Consider the following 21,321-nt stretch of genomic DNA (forward strand, 5'->3'; position numbering starts at 1 on the left):
AAGTATCACAACTAATGAAAACTTTCATTAGTACTTATGGTGAATTCCATGATGTGCATTTTGTTAATTCAAGGGGCATTGTACTGTTTGGGTCTGACCATGTTTAATTTAATGGCTAGTAGACTGAATCTTGAGTACCTGAGGCTATTCTCAGCAGGCTCTGAATTTTCTCTTTCTCATAAAGGATGTACTGCCACAGTTTATTGCTGTCTATGAAGGCCCTTCTTCAGGGGTACAAAGAAAGCAGAAAAAAATATCTTGCTGGGAGTACTTTGGCATTTTCTTAAAGCAACAAAAACAGTCTTTTTTGAACTTTTGAAGGAGTTCTGTTTTATAGCAGCCTTCCAAAATAACTTGTAAGGTTTTTTTTTCTTGAGCAGTTCTTCTCTTCCATGTACTACTTCTCTTCTCTTCCGCCACCCTCACCCCCCCAAAATACCTTCCCCTTTCTAAAAGCAGGGGCACTTCCAAACCACTTGGAGCTGAATGTAAGTTAAATAGTGCCCTACAGAACTTGACATTCCATTTTTGAACTATTGGCCAATATTTGTTTCTGTTCAGATGTCTTCCAAAAATTACGATGAACTTTGGAATGACAGACCAGAGAATTTGGGGCTGTTAGTACAAATAACCATTTTATTCCCAAGAGATGCTAAACCTAAGTCCAACGCTTTCAAACTCGATTGTCTTACATCTGTATTTAGGCACCTAAGTAATCAGCCTATTTTTTTCCTTCCAGGCCAGTTATAGTTGTGGGTGTTTAGCATTTTTGAAAATCAAGTTGGCTGACTAGCTGCCTAAACTGGGCTTAAACTGCAGCAAGGGAGATTTAGGTTGGACATTAGGAAAAAGTTCCTAACTGTCAGGGTAGTTAAACACTGGAATAGATTGCCTAGGGAAGTTGTAGAATCTCCATCTCTGGAGATATTTAAGAGTAGGTTAGATAAATGTCTATTAGGGATGGTCTAGACAGTATTTGGTCCTGCCATGAGGGCAGGGGACTGGACTCGATGACCTCTCGAGGTCCCTTCCAGTCCTAGAGTCTGAGTCTATAAATGGGAGTTTGTCCCTAATCTGAGACACTATAGAGTCTGAAAATGTTATCCAAGACACTTTTTATTCATATCCCAGTGATTTCAGAGCAAGAAAACAGTGGAGCTTCAATTCAATTCAATTAGAAAAGTTATTGGGTCTCAGATAGACTGTCAGCTAACTACAATTTGCAGAAATAGTCATAAAGCTTCCAACGATCCCCTCTTCAGGCTGGCTAGCAGCTTAACTGTGAAATCAGATATTGTCAACTCCATTGCTCAAAGCATTTGCAACTTCTGGATGAAGAATCAAGTTTCCTGTTAATACGTGAATAGAGGTATTGACCATTGGAAGAAGTAGTAGATATCTATATTACGTCATGTTCCAACTGTCTAAGTTCTTAGAACTTATGCTCCTCCTATTCCCCTCAGATCTGCACATTGAAGGCCTAAGAGCATGTGGATGATGAACAGGTTTGACCAGGCCCTTTGCCTACGCATCTGCTTTTGCAGCTTCACACTGAGGAATGCAGTTCTCTCATGCATCCCAGGTTCTGTTGCTTTGCAAGTGCAGTACATCCAGGAAGTAATGTGGGTTATGAGGTTGACACTCCCATAATGGTCTATTGGGTACTTCTGCTCAATGGAAGTACCAGGGCTACTTTAAGTTCAAGAAGTTGGTATGCAGGTGTTGTGAACTTCCTAGAATCTGAAAAAACAGGCATGCAAGTTCCTTAAAAGCACTTTATGTATGTTAAAGTAGCTATAATTTCTCCCTAAGTGTTTCTTCACCCTTCCAAAAAAATAAAATAAAATAAAATAAATCCTCACCAAAGGTGCATTGGTCCTTGCCAAGACCAGCAAGTTTAGAAGTGAAAGCTGCATTTGGAGTTGGAGCCAGAAAAAGTGAAACCACTGCCTCTTACATTTTTGTAAACACATCCATGAAATCCCTTTACTGAAAACATCCAAAAAAAAATTGTCCTTGCACATGATCATACTCATGAAATTTCAAGTGGCTTGGTTTCATTTTGACTAATTTAGAAGGTTGGAAACTCAAAATCTAGTTCATAAGGAAAATTGGTTTAAATCTTAACCATGGAGAGATTAGCATCTCTACCTAAAATTTTTTGGAAAAAAAAATTCATTGCATTTAATGGTGTTTGGAGTCCTCTTAAGTATAGTATTTGCTATAACAAGTAATGCTGGGGGAGAGGGGTATTCAAGCTCATAAAATACTTTTTGTCTAATTGCTTTTGATAAATGAGGGTGAAGAATCAATGTTGCTGTGACGTTAAAACTTTTAAGACATTATTATAGCATACTTACAATATCTTTCTTTCTATGCTGCTCTCTGTGTTATGAGTGCTGAGTGATGAGCCATGTATTAGAGCTATGCAGTAACGGGCAGCGCTGACAAGATAGACTCAAAGCAATGTCTTCAAGGCATCATGCTCCCTTAATGTTCGGGTCAGTCAAAGCCAGACAGGTGTGATGCTTTTGGCAGATATGATGCCTCATTTAGTGACATGCCAAGATTGGCCTGCTTTAAGAGGAGACATTTTAACTTCCATTTGGCTTCATTTTCAACTCCCTGAAGAGGCCACCCAAGACCTCACTTTACCCTAGTCTCATTAACTTCAGTGCCTTTGGCCCGCATTACAAATTCTTAGGGACAGCAGGATATATTGATTGGCTTTATATCGTCCTCATGTCCTGTAATTTTAGTGATATCCCAAGTAATTGCACCAGCTTCACCACAGAGACAATCCTTTGTATATTTCATGGATAAGCAAGGCACTACCTGACAGTGGCTTTTGCATAGCTAATGTTGATGGCAGTTGCTACATTTCCAGCAACTGCATGGTCTGAAACAGATCATTTGAATCAGGGATGTTAGACCCTGAGGAAACTGAGGGCAAGTTGGGTTTCTTTCCCCTCTGTGAAGGAGGAGGAGACACAATGATTTCTTCCCAGGAATATCTGACTCCACTCTTAGTAGGAAAATGGTCTGGATTGTCCCTTCTGCTTCAGAGACCATTAGGACCCCATGGCAGGCATTTTGAGGAGTACCTCAAAGAGGCTGCTTTTACAGATAGGGTAAATGATTACCACTGTCTTGTTCATGACTAGGTGGTTGAATAACAACATCCTTGCAGCTCCCTCTCTATTTCTAATGGGGCTAATGAAATATTTTCTCTCAAGGGGTTACACCACTTATGTTTTCCACGTTCCCCATGACAGTTTGCTGGTGGAGGTTGTAAAAGGCAAAGCCAGCCACTTCGGAGGCTTTGATACAGAATTTACCAGTTGGTAGTGCTGGCAATTCATATTAGGCAAGCATCACTTGAAACTGGTGAAGTCTCACTTCCCTGTGTATTTTATTTCCTCCAAGAGAGATGCAGTGAACTTTCAATGATAACCAGTGAGCGTATAAGCAACCAGACTTCAGATGCAGGTGTTTCAAGTGATGGTGATGTGTCACTGAAGACAATTGTATCTAGCATGGGTGCTTGTTGTCTCTCTTGGCTGTGTTCAGACTTTTACAGTAGAACCTCAGAGTTGTGAACACCTTGGGAATGGAGGTTGTTCATAACTGAAATGCTTGTAGCTGTGAACAAAATATTTTTCTTTCAAAAGTTTACAACTGAACATTGACTTAATACAGTTTTAATTAAAGTCTTATACTAAGTTAGGAAAGTGGAATTGAATTATTTGAGCTGTCACGGTTGTCCTAACTAAAGGGAATTTCATGGATGAGGCTGTCTCCTATTGCCTGGAACAGACAGATCTCGTTTTACCCTCAAGCTGCAAGGAGGCTGAACTAGCCATTGTAATGGATTTGTGGACTTTATTACTCAAAGAAAAGAAACTTTCAGTTAAGCACAGTTCGGTTGTCCTACTTTCTAATTTATTTACTTCTGAAAAATACCTCTAACTTTTTTCTATGCAATATCGTTGTAGCTGTGTCAGTCTTAGTATGGTGGAGAGACAAGTTGGATAAGGGTATATCACTTATTGGACCAGCTTCTGTTGGTGAGAGACAAGTTCTCGAGCTTACACATGAAGAGCTGTTGTTAAGGTGTAATCTTGAAAACTTGTCTCTCTCTCTCTTGAAAGTTGGTTCAATAAGAGAGAGTACCTCACCCACCTTGTCTCTCTCTAAATATTTTGAACATTTGATTGTACTGACTTGAGAAGTAGGGGGAGAATTGAACAAAGACACTAGTTCTGATCTAAAGCCCACCAAAATCAATGGGAATTGACTTGAATCAACTTTGGATCAGAGCCTGATTCTTATCTCTCTTTCTTTGATATAAAGGAATAATTTCTTTGAAGTTAGTGGAATCATACCAGAATAAAATCAGAATCAATTATGACTGATCTAATTGGAGTTAACTCCATAAATGGAACTGAATTATGTTGACATTCATATTTCATTTGTAATGTGACATTGTGTTTTCACTTTTTATATTTCTTAGATGCACAGCCTACAGATGGAGAAGGGGAGGTATGGAATCAGATCAATGCAGTTTTACAGGATTCTGAAAACTTGCTTGCAGACCTTCAGGCTTACAAAGGAGCTGGACAAGAAATAAGAGATGTATGATAATATAGCAATGACATTTCTCTTGAAGAAACATCAAGTAATAGCCTGCAATATTTATTTCTACTTTGCATGCCAGACAATTCACAAAAACTTGTATTAAAAGTACTCAGTAAAACTGTACTTATAAAATACAGTAGATATTTAGAATTAAATTACATTCACTCTTTTAATGATAGGTACAGTACTGTTAGCGGTGTTTCATTTAAACATCTTAATATTAATACAATTGAATACTGTACTTTGGTTCTCGGAAAACACATTTTATGTACCTTTATGGGGAATAAAATCAACATCCATATTTAGAAAAGTATTTCAATATCATTAAGGCACTGTAAAGTAGGAAAAATGCAAAATAGTTTCTGTTCTATGTAAGACTGTCTCATGACACCATAAAAATACACTGTGATTACAATTCTACATGTGGTTGTCTAAGGGAAGGCTTCTGAATTGCTACAATTATCTGCTAGCATTCAGAATTGTATCTGTCTGCTTTATCTCTCAACCTAGGGCATTTGCCAAGATAGGTGTCTTGGTCTCTCTGATACAAGATCTTCATGGTTATCATTAGTAAGAGCAATTGGTTACTTAACAGCCGAAACCTACTACGAAAGTAGTGACGGAACTCCCATTCACTGTGAAGGGACCAAGCTTTGACCCCATAAACCCTTTTCAGTGTGAGTGTAGTGCAAATGGCCTTCATTAATGTTTCTGCTATGGATACTTTGACCTAAAAGATGATTCTAAAGCATGCTCCTGTATGTGGGTGCTGCACTTTGAATGAATAGTTTTAAAATAGTTCCCAGGGGCTGCATTAAATGATATTGTTTCTATCACAGCTGAAACAGATGCCTCAATATTTTTGTTTTGCTTTTTTTTTAAAAAAAGTCCTTGACCTTTCATTTTTGGCGCTTTTTTCTTACAATTGTTCTAAATTTTTTTCAAGAAATATTTTTAAAACTACTATACTGGCAATCTTCCTATATCTATACATCCACAAAAGCCTGGTTCTTTACTCTAGTGTCATATGTATTTACAGTAATATTATCGTTGTAGGCAATACAAAACCCAAATGATATCCAGCTTCAAGAAAAAGCTTGGAATTCAGTGTGTCCTCTGGTTCTGAGGCTGAAGCAGTTTTATGAGTTTTCACTCAGACTAGGTGAGTGCCTCATGTATTTGTTTTAACCAATTTTTTTTTCATATACAGATATGCAAAGCTTCTCTTCTTCTGAAAGCTTAGAGTTGCACAGTAAAACATTGTACTATTAATTTGACTACAGTGCCTAGATTTCGCTCTTCTGGGAAGCCTGTAGGTTCTATTTGCACAGATCTGAACATAAATTTTACCTGATTTAATTTTGGAAATTTATTAAAAGCAGCATGAAGCCATATACTTTAACATTTAGGGTTCTGGCCAGCCCTTGAGTAGGTTTTCACTATCAGTACTGGTCAATTTCCTAAACTGAGGGAGAGCATCTAGAAACAGCTGGGAAAGACGATCTGGGTTAGGGCTCCTGAGTGGAATGGGGAACAAGTATAGACAACCTTCAGGTCCACCTGGCTGAGCTTTCCCCTCACAAAGCCTTTGTAGGAGATTATCCCTGCATCATGTATTGCCAGGTCCCTCACTCTGCATTTGCAATCCTCATGTTGGATCACAGTGGCATTGGTGATGAAGGGTGGATTCTTTTTGGCAGAGGTCCCAGAAGCATCTTCAATATGAAGTGGAGCGGGGTGACCGTTAGGGGAAGTAAAGTGGATGAAGAGTCTGAGGGACTGGATGCAATAGATCTTTCTTTAGCATTTGTGTATGGGAAGGACTGTTAAAGAATTAGGGATGTGGAAGGTCTGGGAGTGATAGTAGAGAATGAGACGCCAGGTTTTTTTGTTTTTGTTTTTTGATACCCCTTCCCCCATCCCTCATTTTTAGAATCCTATGGACAATTACTAATTATGTCTTTAAGGCTCCTCATGTTACAGAGGGCCTGTCTCTTCTTGGCAAATTCTTATTTAGAAATCAAGTTTGTTACAAAAATAGCTATACGTATGGCATAAAGCATCAAGATACAAATTGACATTGTGTCAAAAATGCAGAAGCCATGACTTACTATACAATATTTTTTGTGATTTTTATCTTCCTTAGAGAAAGCACTACAGAGCTTATTGGAATCATTGACTTGTCCACCCTATACTCCAACCCAGCACCTGGAACGAGAACAGGCTCTAGCCAAGGAGTTTGCAGAAATCTTACATTTTACTCTCCGCTTTGATGAACTTAAGGTTAGAAATATTTTTAAATATACACTGAAACATTTCCTTGCATTTTGAAGTGTGTTGAATGCTGATTCTTTTTATCCATTAAGATGAGAAATCCAGCCATTCAAAATGACTTCAGTTACTACAGACGGACAATAAATCGCAACAGAATAAACAATTTACATGTAAGTAAATGGAACTTGGACATTTTGTTTCCTCTCTGGAGTTTATGACTGTGCGTTCCCACCCCTGGTGGTAATGTTTTTTGCATTGGTTTACAAGCTGCCTACGTTAAAGACTATATTGTCAATTCCTTACATTGGTGAGCAGTTAATCAGACAAGTTGTATCATTGTCTGCAATGGGACTACTCATGTAAATAATGGCTCACCAGCGTGAGAGTATGCAGTTGATCTGTTTCTCCCTGCTGGTAACATTTTGAAAGGAGTGTCATTTATTAACTACTTTTTCTTCATATTTTCATCAGATAGACATTGAGAATGAAGTAAATAATGAAATGGCCAACAGAATGTCTCTATTTTATGCAGAAGCCACACCAATGCTGAAAACACTCAGCAATGCCACAACACACTTTGTATCAGAAGTAAGTGATAGATAATAGTGCAAAGAATCTTAATATTTAGTTGTACAAATTGTTTTAATGATCATGGTTGTGTTTAACTTTTCTAGAACAAAACCCTACCAATTGAGAATACAACAGACTGTTTAAGTACTATGGCCAGTGTATGTAAAGTCATGTTGGAAACACCGTAAGTTATTTATCAGTTCAATCTTTTTTTTTTTTGATCTGTTTAAGTAGCCATCTAGCATGTGAGCAGTTTTTGCAAACTAAAGTCTAGTATGTATGCCTTTAATTTAAAATATTTTTCTATTATCATAGATTTTTATAGAGCAACCAGCCTGGTAGTTGCTCTATAAAAATCTTAGATATATTAATTTAAGGCATACGTACTAGACTTGTGAGTAGGCAAAGAACTAACATAAGAAGTCATGCCTCCTATCTTGACTAGTGTGAATATTTTTCATTAGTAAATTAACAGTTTTGCCCAGGGAGGTTCACAGCATAAGGCTCTGATTCAGAAGAGTGTTAGAATAGCTACGTAGACTTCAGTGGGACTACTTGCATATAAAGTTATGCACATACTCTGTGCTTTGCTGGATTGGGGGTCTAATTTCTTAGAAGATCCCCAAACAATTGTATGTGGGGTAATCTTCTTGTAGTTGATATCACAAAACCAGATACTTCAATCTGAGCTATTCCATTTTTATAGACAAACTTGTGAGAACAAAGATAGGCTTTTTGGGTGGTATTTAGGGGTGGGGGTTTTTTTGTTTGTTTCTGAAAATACTGGAGGTTCTGGGGAAGTATATATTGATCAGAGAACTTGTTTAAATTTAATCTTTATTTGGCTGTAAATCAGCCAACGGAGAGGGTTTTCACTCAGTTGTGATGTTTGGCCAAATCTACCTTCACTGCAACAGGTTTTATGTAAAGTTTATCTAAACAGATAGATAGAACTGCAACAAAAAAAAAGTCAGAATTCTCCTGTGCTTTGATGCCTACAAAAACTGCTGTGTTATGACCATGGCTTACCAAGTTAATCGTAGTCATTTGTTACTCTGTGCTCCCTTCCTAATTTGTTTGTATCCATTTCCGGTTCAGATGAGGGAAACTCTCTTGGAGGTAGAGACCATCTTCTCATTATATGCTTGTACACTTCCTAGTATGATGGGTTTGGTCCTTTAGGCATTACCACAATATAAACATCAAATACTATCAGTGCCCTCGTTGTAGAAGAGGGGGATGTAAGTAATAGAATAAAACTGATTTCTTCCCAAGAACAGGACTCCATTGTACGTTAGCAAGGAGTACATATGTCCAATGTTCTGCAAACATTAATTCAATCCTCATAGTACAGCTGTGAACTCCTAGATTAATAATTTCACATTGGGAAAGTGTGGCTGCAAAAGAAAATGCCTAAAGCCATATAGGGAGTTGGTATCCAAGCTGAGAATCCTCTGCACAGTTTCTGCACTCGGCTGACAAGAACAAAGGGAGAGTATACTAAAATGACAAAAGGAACGTAGACTATATTGTTTTTTCCTTTAACTCAAATGTCCTTACTCCTTTAGAAAGGGACTATTACATAATTTTACTGGGTCAAACAGATTTATTAATGTAAAATAAGCTAAAGATTGTGTAATGAGGAAGCCACTGTTTGTTTTTTGGCTTTTTTAAATTGTAGTCTAGTTGTAGTTATTTTGTAAAATTATTAAAGGAATCCCTTAATTTTACGTACTGTTTGGCTTCTACTGCAGTTTATCTACCAGTTCTAAAATGTCCTGACATGATGCTTCTAGACAGATGGTGGGAGGAGGGGAGGAGATATTGAAGGTCAAAGAAGGTAATAGTAGTACATCTCCAGTGAACTTTCATTTACCTTAACATTCCAGGAGCTATGACATACTAAAAATTATCATCATCCTAGGAATTGAATTAACAAAGCCTTAAATATGATAAAATGTAAGATACAATATTTTATTCTTACTGATAGTGAAAAAAATCTGGTGACCTTCTTTAATTCATCCTCCCTCTGCTCCATATTTCATATCTTAGTGACCCTTAATCTTAGCTAAGGGTTATTACCAAGGGTTGTGGTGGATTCTCCATCACTGACAATTTTTAAACCAAGATTGGACCTTTTTTCTAGAAAAGATGCTCTAGGAATTACAGTTAAACTTCCTCATTCAGAAGAGAGCAATGAAAAATGACTTATTTTGGGTGATTAAATTTTTGGTTGCTCATCTTGACATCTGAGAGGAAGCTGATTTACATAAGTGTTAGGTGTCCGCTTCTTTGAGTGCATCAGATTTTTCATACCCGTCTTGACACCTTTAATCAGTTGCTTTTCAAAATTTAGGCCCATGCGCTTTACAGAAAGGTTGCATAATTAAGGAAAATTTTAAGGAATTAAAGTCATTCAGATAGAGTGGCTAATAGGTGTAATGGAATTCCAGTTGATAAGCTTAAAGGGGTGTGTGCTTTGTGTGTGTTGGCCACTCAGGGTCAGGAGCATATGTTTTCACTGATAATATGCCTATCCCGAGATTGGCTACAGTTATTGTGTGCAAGAGACTGTATTACCATCCTAGTACAACTGTTGTTTTTTTTGAAGATAATAAAATAAGGAATGGGACAATTTCAGAATTGCACAGCTTTCTCCTGTCTGCTTCCAATGAAGTCAGTGGCAAAACTTTATATGAAGCAGAGTTAGGCAAATGCTGATTGCTTTTGAAAATACCACCTAAACTTTTTTAAAAGCATAATTTTAGATTGCTTTTTTAAATCATAAAGGAGACAGCTGAATAGTTATCGGACATGTCCAGATATAAGTGCCCATAGCCTGTTTCTGATTATATGCTATTATTGTTACTACATTATTTAAACAAGAGAAAATAGTTCAGGAATTCAAAGTAAAGGAAATGTAAAGTACAGCTTCTAGGTTTTGGAAATTAACAAGGTTCACCATTCTCCTGTTGCTGACTTTCATTTCAGGCCTGGTCTACAGTACGCTGTTAAACCGATTTTAACAGCATTAAATCGATTTAACGCTGCACCCATCCACACTACACTGCTCTTTATATCTATTTAAAGGGCTCTTTAAATCGATTTCTGTACTCCTACAAAACGAGAGGAGTAATGTTAAAATCGATATTACTATATCGGATTAGGATTAGTGTGGACGCAAATCGAAGTTATTGGCCTCATTATTTTACAGTAGCTACCCACAGTGCACCGCTCCAGAAATCGACGCTAGCCTTGGACCGTGGACGCACACCACCGAATTAATGTGCCTAGTGTGGACGCGCACAATCGACTTTATAATATCTGTTTTATAAAATCGGTTTAAGCTAATTTGAATTTATCCTGTAGTGTAGACATAGCCTAAGAAATCAGCAGAAAAGTCATCAATTAAAACAATAAAGGAGTTAATCTGAACCTCTGATGTGGGAAGGTAGTTGAGAAATACAACACAGACTAGTCTCAGGCCTCTTTTCTGCTCAATTCATTTTTCACCTCCCTGATGATGATTTCAAGGAGTAACTGTTGTTGTGACTGTTTAACTTGGCAATCCACATACTGAGGCTACCATTTAAAAGGCAAATAAAATCTTGATAGGAATGTTACCTGTTCACTACTCATATTTAAACAACAGAAGTAGCTTTACTTTTGAGTTCCTATTGTTTTGGCATTCTAATAGTGAATAATGAGCATTGTCTACCTTTTAAAACCTTCCATATCTGTGGAGACCTCCAGTAAATGTCTAAAATTCATAGTTTCATAGAGGTGATTAATATGATTTTTGAAGAGGTAGTGGACAATTTTACTGTACCATCAGTTGTTTTCTGACTTCTCTCTCTCTCTCTCTAAACTGCCAAGTTGATTGATTCAAGGATCATTACTGGTTTTGGTTTACTTAAAAGCTTATTGTTTTACACTTTTAATGCTATTATATCAGATTTGGGATTGCCATGCACTAATACTCTAGTTTGAGAATAAAGTCCTCATGTGAAACACATGAAAGAATAAAAGTGTGCTATGCAGAATCAATCAAGAATTATTTTTTTTATTTTCCAGAGAATACAGAAGTCGGTTCACCAGTGAAAAGACTCTTATGTTCTGCATGAGAGTAATGGTGGGCGTTATTATTCTCTATGATCACGTTCATCCTGTGGGAGCTTTTTCTAAGACATCGAAGATTGATGTAAGCATAATTTACAACAAAGAATTTTTTTAATGCTCTGTACATTTGCAAAATATTTGTCTATAGATTTCTTCCATAGAAGTTTAGGCTTTTATACAAATCATTTTCAGTTGTTGTTGAATCTTGTATCAAGACACTGTTGCTCATTTGTCTTGTATGAAGCCAGTTCTGTTCCTTTATTAGCTGTTCTATTACAGTAAAATTGCAGTGTTGACATTCTGGGATAAACTAGCCTTGTAATTTGTCAGTTCTAAAATCCTCTCTTTTTTTGGAAGTTTTTCTAATCTAAATAGCTAGCTATTGTGTGTGGTTACTATTTTGGCTGAGACCCAAACTAAGCCTAAAGTTTTATCTGTTTAATGCTGACTGAGAGGTTTTAGTTCAAGTTTTGGTGAACATAGTCATGAAGTGAAATCAACCTTTAATGTCTTACATACATACAGGAAAAAGTACCTACCTATATATCCAAGGTGCTTTTGACAAACTTAAGTCTACAATCAGTTAAACAGCTAACCTTCAAAACTAAACTGCAAGTGACAAAAGAAAAAAAGTTCTTCGAGTGATTGCTCATGTATATTCCACAATAGGTGTGCGTGCTCGCCACATGCACCAGTGCTGGAAGTTTTTTTCCCTAGCAGTACCCCCAGGGGAGAACCCCGGTGACCCCTGGAGTGGTGCTTCCATGGCGCGTTATAAGAGGCACTCGTCCCCAAAACTGCTTGTTTGTTCAGTGTATGGTACCTATAGTGGTACCTGTAGTTAGCTTAGCTTAGCTGAGCATGCGGACTGTTTACGCTGTTTACCCTCCAACCACCCCTTTCCCTCGTCCCTCCTAGGGGAACCCTCGCATGAGGCTCTGCTCGAACAGGAGGTGGGGCGGCTCCTGGGAAGCAGTACTGGGGCAGTTCAAAGGCAAGGAGTACTACTCCCACTATTTCCTTATCCCAAAAGCCAAAGGGGGGCTCAGGCCCATCTTGGATGTACGAGGCCTGAACCTAGTACGTGGTGAAGCTCAAGTTCTGCATGGTCTCCCTAATCTCCATCATCCCCTCCCTGGATCCCGGCGACTGGTTCGCCACCCTCGATCTGCAGGACGTATACTTCCACATTCATATGTTTAAGGGGCACAGATGCTTCCTCCATTTCACGGTGGGGCAGGAACACTACTAATTTACGGTCCTCCCCTTTGGCCTGTTCACTGCCTCCAGGGTATTCACAAAATGTATGTTGGTTGTGGTGGCCTACCTCAAGCACCAAGGGGTCCAGATCTTCCCTTATCTGGATGACTAGTTGGTCAAGGGCAGCTCAAGATCGCAGATGCAGGATCACGTGGTGCTTCTTCTGTCCATGTGCACCACTTTGGGCTTATTGGTGAACAACACCAAGTCCACGTTAGTCCTGGTACAATGCATAATGTTTATCGGGGTGGTCCTGGACACCTCGTCGGTCAGAGCCTTCCTCCCACCGGACAGGTTTGAGACCCTGAAGGGGCTCATTGACACTGTCACAAAGTTTCCGGTGACAACAACCAGAGTGTGCCTCCAGCTCTTGGGTCACATGTTGGCGTGCACATATGTGGTCCGTCACAGCAGACTCAGGATGAGGCCTCTCCAGCTCTGGTTGGCCTTGGAGTTCTCCCAGGCCAGAGACAGGATGGACGAAGTCATCACAGTGCCCAAGCCAGTGATCACCTCCCTACAGTGGTGGTCCTTCCTGAGAAATATGCTCCAACGGGTCTGGTTCAGGGGCAGGTCCCTGTTGCTGGAACTGGCGTCAGACACATCGGACCTGGACTGGGGGGCCGATGTGGGGAACATTCAAACCCAAGGTCTGTGGTTGGCCCAGGATCTGACCTTCCACATAAACATCAAGGAGCTCAGGGCAGTACGGCTGGCATGCATGGCCTTCCACTCGCACCAGGAGGGCCGGGTGGTCAGGGTCCTCACGGACAACACAGCCTCAATGTTTTACATCAACAGGCAAGGCAGGGGCCAATCTTCTGCCGCGAAGCCTACAGGCTTTGGTACTTTTTTGTATAGCCCACGACATCTGCCTACAGGCCTTCGATCTGCCAGTCATGCGGAACGTGTGGGTGAATCACTTGAACAGGGACTTCTCCTCTCACCACAAATGGTCTCTCCACCCAGAGGTGGTGCACAGACTTTTTTTTTCCAAATGTGAGGAACTCCCCAGGTCGACCTGTTCGCAACTCCTCAGTGCCGTCGCTGTCCCCCATTCTGCTTTGGGGAAGGCTGGGTCGAGGCACTATCTCCAGTGCCTGCCTTCTGTCCTGATCAAGCCAGTTTCTCTATGCCTTTCCCGCATTCCCACTGATTGGCAAGGTTCTGGAAAAGATAAAGACGAACAAAGACAAGGTCCTTCTGATTGCCCTGACATGGCCCAGGCAGCATGGGTACAGGACCCTCACAGGCCTGGAGTCGCCCCCTCCCACCACACCCCGTGGCCGTTGCCATCCTGCCCGGACCTGCTGTCCCAGGACCAGGGCCGCCTCCTCCACCCCAACCTAGCGGCACTCCACCTCACGGCTTGGCTGCTTGATGGTTAGGAAGGGAGGAAAGGACGTGCTCAGAAGGGGTTCCTTGAAAGCAGGCAGCCCGCGCCGAGCCTACCTAGCAAAGTGGTCTCGGTTTTCCGTATGGGTGGACGAGCGGGGCGTTTCTCCAGTGGCTTCACCAATCCAGTTTATTCTGGACTACCTCCTTCACCTTAGAGCCCAGGGCCTGGTGCCCTCGTCAATCAAGGTGCACCTGGGTGTCATATCGATCTTCCATCTTTCTCCCATACTATGGCTGGCCTATTCTTTAAGGGGCTGGATCATCTCTTCCCATATGTTAGGCCCCCAGGCTCGTAGTGGGACCTAAACCTGGTGTTGTCCCACCTCATGGGGCCCCCGTTTGAGCCGCTAGCCATGTGCTCCTGGTCACACCTCTCGTGGAAGGTGGCCTTCCTGGTTGCGATCACGTTGGCTAGGCGGGTCTCAGAACTCAGGGCCCTGACCTCCAAGCTTCCATACACAATGTTTCCTAAAGATAAGGTCCAGCTCTGCCCACACCCTTCTTTCCTCCTGAAGGTGGTCTCTGCCTATCACGTGGGTCAGGACACTTTTCTGTGAGTCCTCTACTCCAAGCCCCATCCTTCCAGTGAGGAGCACCACCTTCACATGTTGAATGTGAGACGGGCTCTGGCTTTTTACCTAGAGTGGACTAAGATGTTCAGAAAGTCCTCGCAACTGTTCATCACCTCGGCTGAGCGCGTGAAAGGTCAGCTGATCTCCACTCAGCGGCTCTCCAACTGGATCACCTTTTGCATCTATACCTGTTAACGATCTGGTGAGAATTCCTCCACCACCAATTGTGAAGGCGCACTTGACTAGGGCGCAGGCCTCTTCAGCTGCCTTTTTGGCCCATGTCCCCATTCAGGACATTTATAGGGCTGTCACGTAGTCTTCAGTTCACACGTTCACCTCGCATTATACACTTATTCTCAGACCAGGAAGGAAGCCGGGTTCAGCAGGGCCGTTCTCCATCCCGAGAGTTTGTGAACGCCTTCCCACCTCCAACAGATATAGCTTGGAATTACCTATTGTGGAATACATATGAGCAATCGCTTGAAGAAGAAAAGACGCTTACCTTTTCCGTAACTGGTGTTCTTCGAGATGTGTTGCTCATGTCTATTCCACATCCCGCCCCCCTTCCCCTCTGTCAGAGTTGTCTGGCAAAAGGAACTGAGTGTGGGCTGAGAGCGCAGCGCCCTTTATACCACACCATGGAGGCGCCACTCAAGGGGTCGCTGGGGCACTCCCCTACGGGTACTGCTATAGGGAAAAACTTCCAACACCGGTGCATGTGGCGAGCACGCACATCTATTGTGGAATAGACAGGAGCAACATATCTCGAAGAACACCAGTTATGGAAAAGGTAACTGTCTTTTTTTCGCCAAACAGCTTTCCCTCCCACATATGAAAAACGCACAATTTTTTTTGAAAATGATCAATCTGTTTTTATAGTAATATTAGCTTTCATAATAGTTTCTGTAGATCTCAAAGCACGTTACAAAGACTTTCACTGACTCCATATTACAGTGTGGAAATTGCGGCACATACAGGCAAATTGACTTTCTCAAGGTCAGTGGTAGAAGTGGGACCATATTTCCTGGTTCCAATGTCTTACCCAATGGACCATGCCGCCACAGAAATAAGACTTGAAATGTTGCCAAAAGCCCAGTTGTATATGATAGCTTTCCTAATATATATGATGATTGTTTCACAATGCTGTTATCCAATGAATGGGGATCATTTGCCTGGCACTTTACTATGTATTGTAATCCAAGTTTATAACTGTGTAGGTAGCTAGATACAAAGTAAAAAGAAATTGGCAGGCAGGAGATACTCAAGTCAGATTTTAGTGTGTGCAAAGGGGACCTAAATCTTAATTTCAAGAGTAAAGTGCATGTCCTAGTATGAATACTTTCAGTATTTCAGATGGGTCTGTTCCAATGTTTCTGCAGAAGGCAATTCTCCCTTCCAAGCCAGCAATCTCTTGGAAAAAGTTTTGGCGCACCCTACAGACAGTGTAGCAAATGAACCCTTTCTTACCTTCTGAGTCTCCTAGGTTCTGATTGTCTCTGTTTTTGGAGAAAAGCCACTTTCCTGCCGAGTAACATGGTGACTATTTTGGGCATAGCTTCTGCTTTAGGCTGCCCTCATCTATCCGTGGATTGCTGAGAGCTCAACTGGATTTTCCATACAGGGAGAATGAGCAATTGGCTAATGTCCATTTGATTACTCAGTGAGTAAAGGATTTTCCAGATCATCTTGTGCAGCTAATCCATAGACTTGGCGCTAGTTAAAAGAGTCTGGGAAGTGCTTAACTGAACTTCCATTTATCCACCTACAGATTTAGACACACATTGTTATCTCAAATTGAGAGGAAAGACTGACTTGTGGTTAAAACTCTGCAATGGGACTTGGCAGTAGAGCTGTCCTGAGGATGACAATTCTGTTTCCCAACAGATTTTGAGGTTTTGAAATTTTTCATTCTGCTTTGGAACAAAAACAAAACATTTTTCATGTTTCTGCAAAAAACCAAAATTGTCAGGGAAAAAGGTACGGGGTTTTGTATGGCCATCGCTGGTGGTTAGAATAGTGGCTGGGGATTTGGGAGACCCAGATTCAAGTCCCTGCTCTGCCTGATTTTGAAGTGACCTGGGATGAAAAATTCTGTTCGGAATCAGGTGGGGCAGGAATTTAACCTGGGTTTCCCACATTCCAGCCAGTGCCCAAACCATTAAACTGTAGTCTCGTTTCTTTTCCTTTTCCCCTTCCCCTCCCCCCCCAAAAAACCCTTTCCCAATTAGATTTTGAGAAATAGACACATCTCCATAATGTACTATTCAGTTTAGTTGTAGTTGTCGGTCCCAGGATATTAGAGAAACATGGTGGGTGCGGTAATACATTGTATTGGACCAACCAACGTCCATTGGTGAGAGAGACTAGCTTTTGAGCCACACAGAGCTGCTCTTCTTCTTTGGTATGGGTTGTAGGGCTAAAAATTGCTGTGTAGACATTCTGGCTTGAGCTGGAGCCAGAACTGTGGGGTCCATCACCCTTGCATGTTTTTTAATATGATGACATTTTACTGCTTGTGCTCACTGGCTGTATGAGACATGTTTGGAAATAAAGCTAACCTGTATTGGTTAGGTTTTTATCTGTTTTTTCATATACTGCAAATTCTGTATTGTTCAATAGTCATATGCTTCTGTTTCTAGATGAAGGGGTACATAAAAGTTTTAAAGGAGCAGCCTCCTGATACCGTGGAAGTCCTTCTGAATGCTCTCAGGTATGTATGGAAGTAGAGTATAGTGTGAGGTGCTCAGACCATATGGTAAGGGGGCAGGGAGGCATGCATATATCTAAGGTAAGTGGATGTACTAAACCAGGGGTCGACAACCTTTCAGAAGTGGTGTGCCAAGTCTTCATTTATTCACTCTGATTTAAGGTTTCATGTGCCAGTAATACATTTTAACATTTTTAGAAGGTCTCTTTCTATAAGTTTTTGTAATATATAACTAAACTATTGTTGTATGTAAAGTAAACAAGGTTTTTTAAATGTTTAAGAAGCTTCATTTAAAATTAAATTAAAATGCAACCCCCCTCCCCCCCCCCCCGGATCAGTGGCAGGACCCAGGCAGTGTGAGTGCCACTGAAAATCAGCTCGCATGCTGCCTTTGGCACACGTGTACTAAACGAAGATTCCAAAAGAGCTGAATATATTTTGATTATTTCTTAACAAAATTAATGAGATTGTTTTGAGATTTGTAATGGGGATGAAATGAATGAATGAATGGTAATGGAATCACTGACTGTCTTCTGTGAAAGTGTTAATATCAAACCATACAATTACATCTTCCATTTTAGAGTTATGTTCCCAGCTGTAGCTTTGTTTTCTATAGGGAAAGTGAGGAAACCATGTTTAATATATGTAAACCTACTACATTTAGTAAAACTTCATATTAATTTGCAGAACAGATAACAAAGCTTTGATGATGTCCTAATTCATGTTCATTATTTGTGTATTACGCTTTCACTTTGTATTTATAATTCCTAGGTTCACTACAAAACACCTGAATGATGAATCTACTTCCAAGCACATTCGAGCGATGCTTCAGTAATCCCTTCTGAGACAAGTGGAGCTATGTATTGATCACAGAAGATGTGTATGTTTACATAATTTAATACAGATTGGTGTTAATACTTGTGTGTATGTTCTTCACATCATTGAAATCTGTGAATCTTTAGTCATAACATGACTGACTTTATATAGCACAATCTCCGTTTACATGTCGGCCTTATCTTTTTACATTATACTTCAACTACATCTATAACAGTCTGTTGTCTGTGTTTGTTTAATCCAAAAAAACTGCCTCTTTCACAGAAGTAAGCAGTAGTAAGTACAAAATGGAAATCAAATAGACTAAACCCTAGGGGTGAAATCTTGCAGGAGAAATTGAATGTGAATTAAAATTAAAAGTGAAATTGTCTCATTTCTTCGTTTATTGTGCTGTTGGAAATTTAGTTTTACATAAAGTTCTCCATTTAATTTTTATGGACTGAAGGTCATTTGAATGTTCAGCACCATTGCATGAGACACAACATGTTTTGTATTAGGCAGAAGGAAAAGTGGCCACCTACTGCGCATTCTTGCTTGGCTGAAAACAGCCAACAGATTCTGTTGCCAAAGAAGACATTGTGTCTCTTCGGTTTATTCTGTAACCCTTGCCGTTCCACAGTTGAGAAATTGATATCCTGTTTCGGGTTTAATGTATTTACTTATAAAATGCAGTTCAAGACTATTCTCAGATTCAGACAAGCTTGTATTACTGAATAAGAAAAATACTCTTAGGCCTAAAGCCTGAAGCTTGGAGAATAATGAGGAAGTACTAAAGCCTTGTGTACATTAGAAAGCTTATGCCAGTTCCCCAAATGAAATCTAAGGGTCTGTCTACACTGAAATAAAACACCTGCAGCTGGCCCAGGTCAGCTGACACTGTCTCAAAGGGCATGGGCTGCAGACTATAAAACAGCAGTATGGGATGTTGGGTCTTGGGCTGGAGCCCAGGACCCTTCCCCCTTGCAGGGTCCCAGACTCTGGGTTCTAATCAGTGGCGTAGCCAGGTGGAGGGAACGGGGAGCGATTTAAAAAAAAAAAAAAAAAAAAAGCGTCACCCGCTGCAGCATTTTTTCTCACCCAGCAGTGCTCCGAGTCATCTTCGGTGGGCCTTTCACTTGCTCTGGGGGTCTTTGGTGGCATTTCGGCGGCAGGTCTTTCAGTGCCGCCAAAGACCCACGGAGCGAGTGAAGGTCCCGCCGCCGAAGACCCAGAGTGAGTAAATAAAAACGTCACAGTGGGTGGTGCCTTTGTTGTTGTTGTTTGTTGTTATCGCTCCCCCAGGTGAGTATGAAGGTGCCAGGAAATTGACATCCCCCTCTAGCTATGCTACTGGTTCTAACCCAAGCCTGAATGTCTACACTGCAATTTTATAGCCCCAGTCCCCACCACATGGGCCAGTCGCAGGTCTCTTATTGTAGTGTAGACATACTTTAAATGGGCAAAAAGCCTTTTTGCTGGTATAACTGTCTACTAGAGCTTTCTGCTGATATAAAAATATTGTAAAGACTCTCTCACCCCTACCTGACATTATTATACCCGCAAAAGTTTCTAGTGTAACTTCTAGTGTAAGTTTCTAGTATACCTGGCCTCGTTAGAGCAGGAGTAATATAAAGAGGGTTTGACTGTGTTTGGGAGTTGGGCTATTTGTAAACTCCCTTAAAATCAAACTCCTTGTATAGTACTTTTTATCAGCCAATACCATCTGAAAACTGAGAAGTTTCAGTTGCTTACTTAACCGTTGTTTTCAAATGTGACTTAAACTGTCAAGAAGTTGTGTTCCTCACTGAGTTACATTTATTCTTAGTTTCTCCAGTCGACGGAATAGAGATCTTTTGCCAAAACCAGCAAAGTGCTCTTTTGAGTGTCTGAGTGTCCTGCAGCAGCTGTGAATTTTCTAGCAGAGAGGATCACGTTTTCAAAAACCTGCATTAATTTTGCGTGTTTGGCTTACATGTTTGCATGTAAACTCTAAGGCATATGCATAAACTCTGATTTATGTATCTATATGCGTATTGGAATTTGTGTGCAGTCACCGGAGTTTTCATGAATGCACTTCAGAAAATGTGGCCCTTTGATATTTTGGTGGTATAATGCTGCACACTAGAAACTGTACTGCACTCCTACAAAGCTACTTATCAATGTCAGTTCCTAGGCAATATTTAGTCTGTAAGCTCTTCGGGGTAGGGATTGCCTTCTTTTGTATATTTACACAGCACTTATTACTTTGAGGCCTTAATTCTGATTGGGGCCTCTAGAAGCTAATGTAATACAGGTAATAATGCTTCTGACTCTGCTATACAGCTGCTGCTGAATACCCAGATGTCATTCGAAACAGTTTATTATAGGGATATTTACCAAATGTAAAAAAAGTACTTTCACCATTGTCAGCTAAATGGACTGCAGATTCGTAGTGGATCTGATAGATTCTTTATTTGCTAAAGTTAATACTTGCCAAAAGAGGAGAACTGTGTAATGAAGAAAAATGTAAACCTGAAAGCATTCTTAAAATTGTCATGTGCTGTTTGCAAATGTCAGTGCATTTCTTTGCCTGGTGTGACGGAGCTATTTTGTACAGAAGTTTGTTTGAAATAATAAAAAGTTTGGTACATTCATACCATTTGGATTGTCTGTATTTATACAGTGGGCAATAAGAAAGGAGGGTATGGATTGACATTTGAAAGTTCCATACAATATCCCCAAATATACCCAATTTATAAATGTTATACTTTTTTATACCAGTAATATTACAGATACTACAGTTCTTAGACACTTGAACAGCTCTGCTGGTTGAATGTATCCTATATAATTACTCTTGGGGAAATTCTGCACCATTGCGGAAAGTAGAATTAGCACAGAAATTAGTATTATGCTCAGAATTTCCATCTCCCCCCAGCGGCCACTAAGGAGCGCTAGACCCAGCAGAGCCCAGCTCACAAATAGAAGATGCTG

The 21,321-nt window shown here is 40.5% G+C and overlaps 1 protein-coding gene across 6 annotated transcripts in view; it reads left to right on the forward strand.

Annotated features, from left to right (window-relative positions):
• The window catches only part of FAM49A (family with sequence similarity 49 member A), a 78,865-nt gene extending 57,881 nt beyond the window's left edge, over positions 1 to 20,984 (forward strand). For 4 of the 6 annotated variants that reach the window (XM_030555388.1, XM_030555387.1, XM_030555389.1 and 1 more), the window contains 9 exons: positions 4,514 to 4,635; positions 5,695 to 5,800; positions 6,785 to 6,921; positions 7,005 to 7,082; positions 7,384 to 7,500; positions 7,587 to 7,666; positions 11,557 to 11,683; positions 17,471 to 17,541; positions 18,310 to 20,984. In XM_030555388.1, the coding sequence (XP_030411248.1) occupies positions 4,514 to 4,635; positions 5,695 to 5,800; positions 6,785 to 6,921; positions 7,005 to 7,082; positions 7,384 to 7,500; positions 7,587 to 7,666; positions 11,557 to 11,683; positions 17,471 to 17,541; positions 18,310 to 18,373 (902 nt within the window). In that variant the 3' untranslated portion in view covers positions 18,374 to 20,984. Of the gene's footprint in view, positions 1 to 4,513; positions 4,679 to 5,694; positions 5,801 to 6,784; positions 6,922 to 7,004; positions 7,083 to 7,383; positions 7,501 to 7,586; positions 7,667 to 11,556; positions 11,684 to 17,470; positions 17,542 to 18,309 lie in introns of those variants that run through there. The other 2 variants (XM_030555391.1, XM_030555392.1) reach the window with 2 other exon arrangements.
• Positions 20,985 to 21,321: the final 337 nt, after the last annotated feature.

This window comes from Gopherus evgoodei, chromosome 3 (genome assembly GCF_007399415.2).
Source record: "Gopherus evgoodei ecotype Sinaloan lineage chromosome 3, rGopEvg1_v1.p, whole genome shotgun sequence".
Lineage (NCBI taxonomy): Eukaryota > Metazoa > Chordata > Testudines > Testudinidae > Gopherus > Gopherus evgoodei.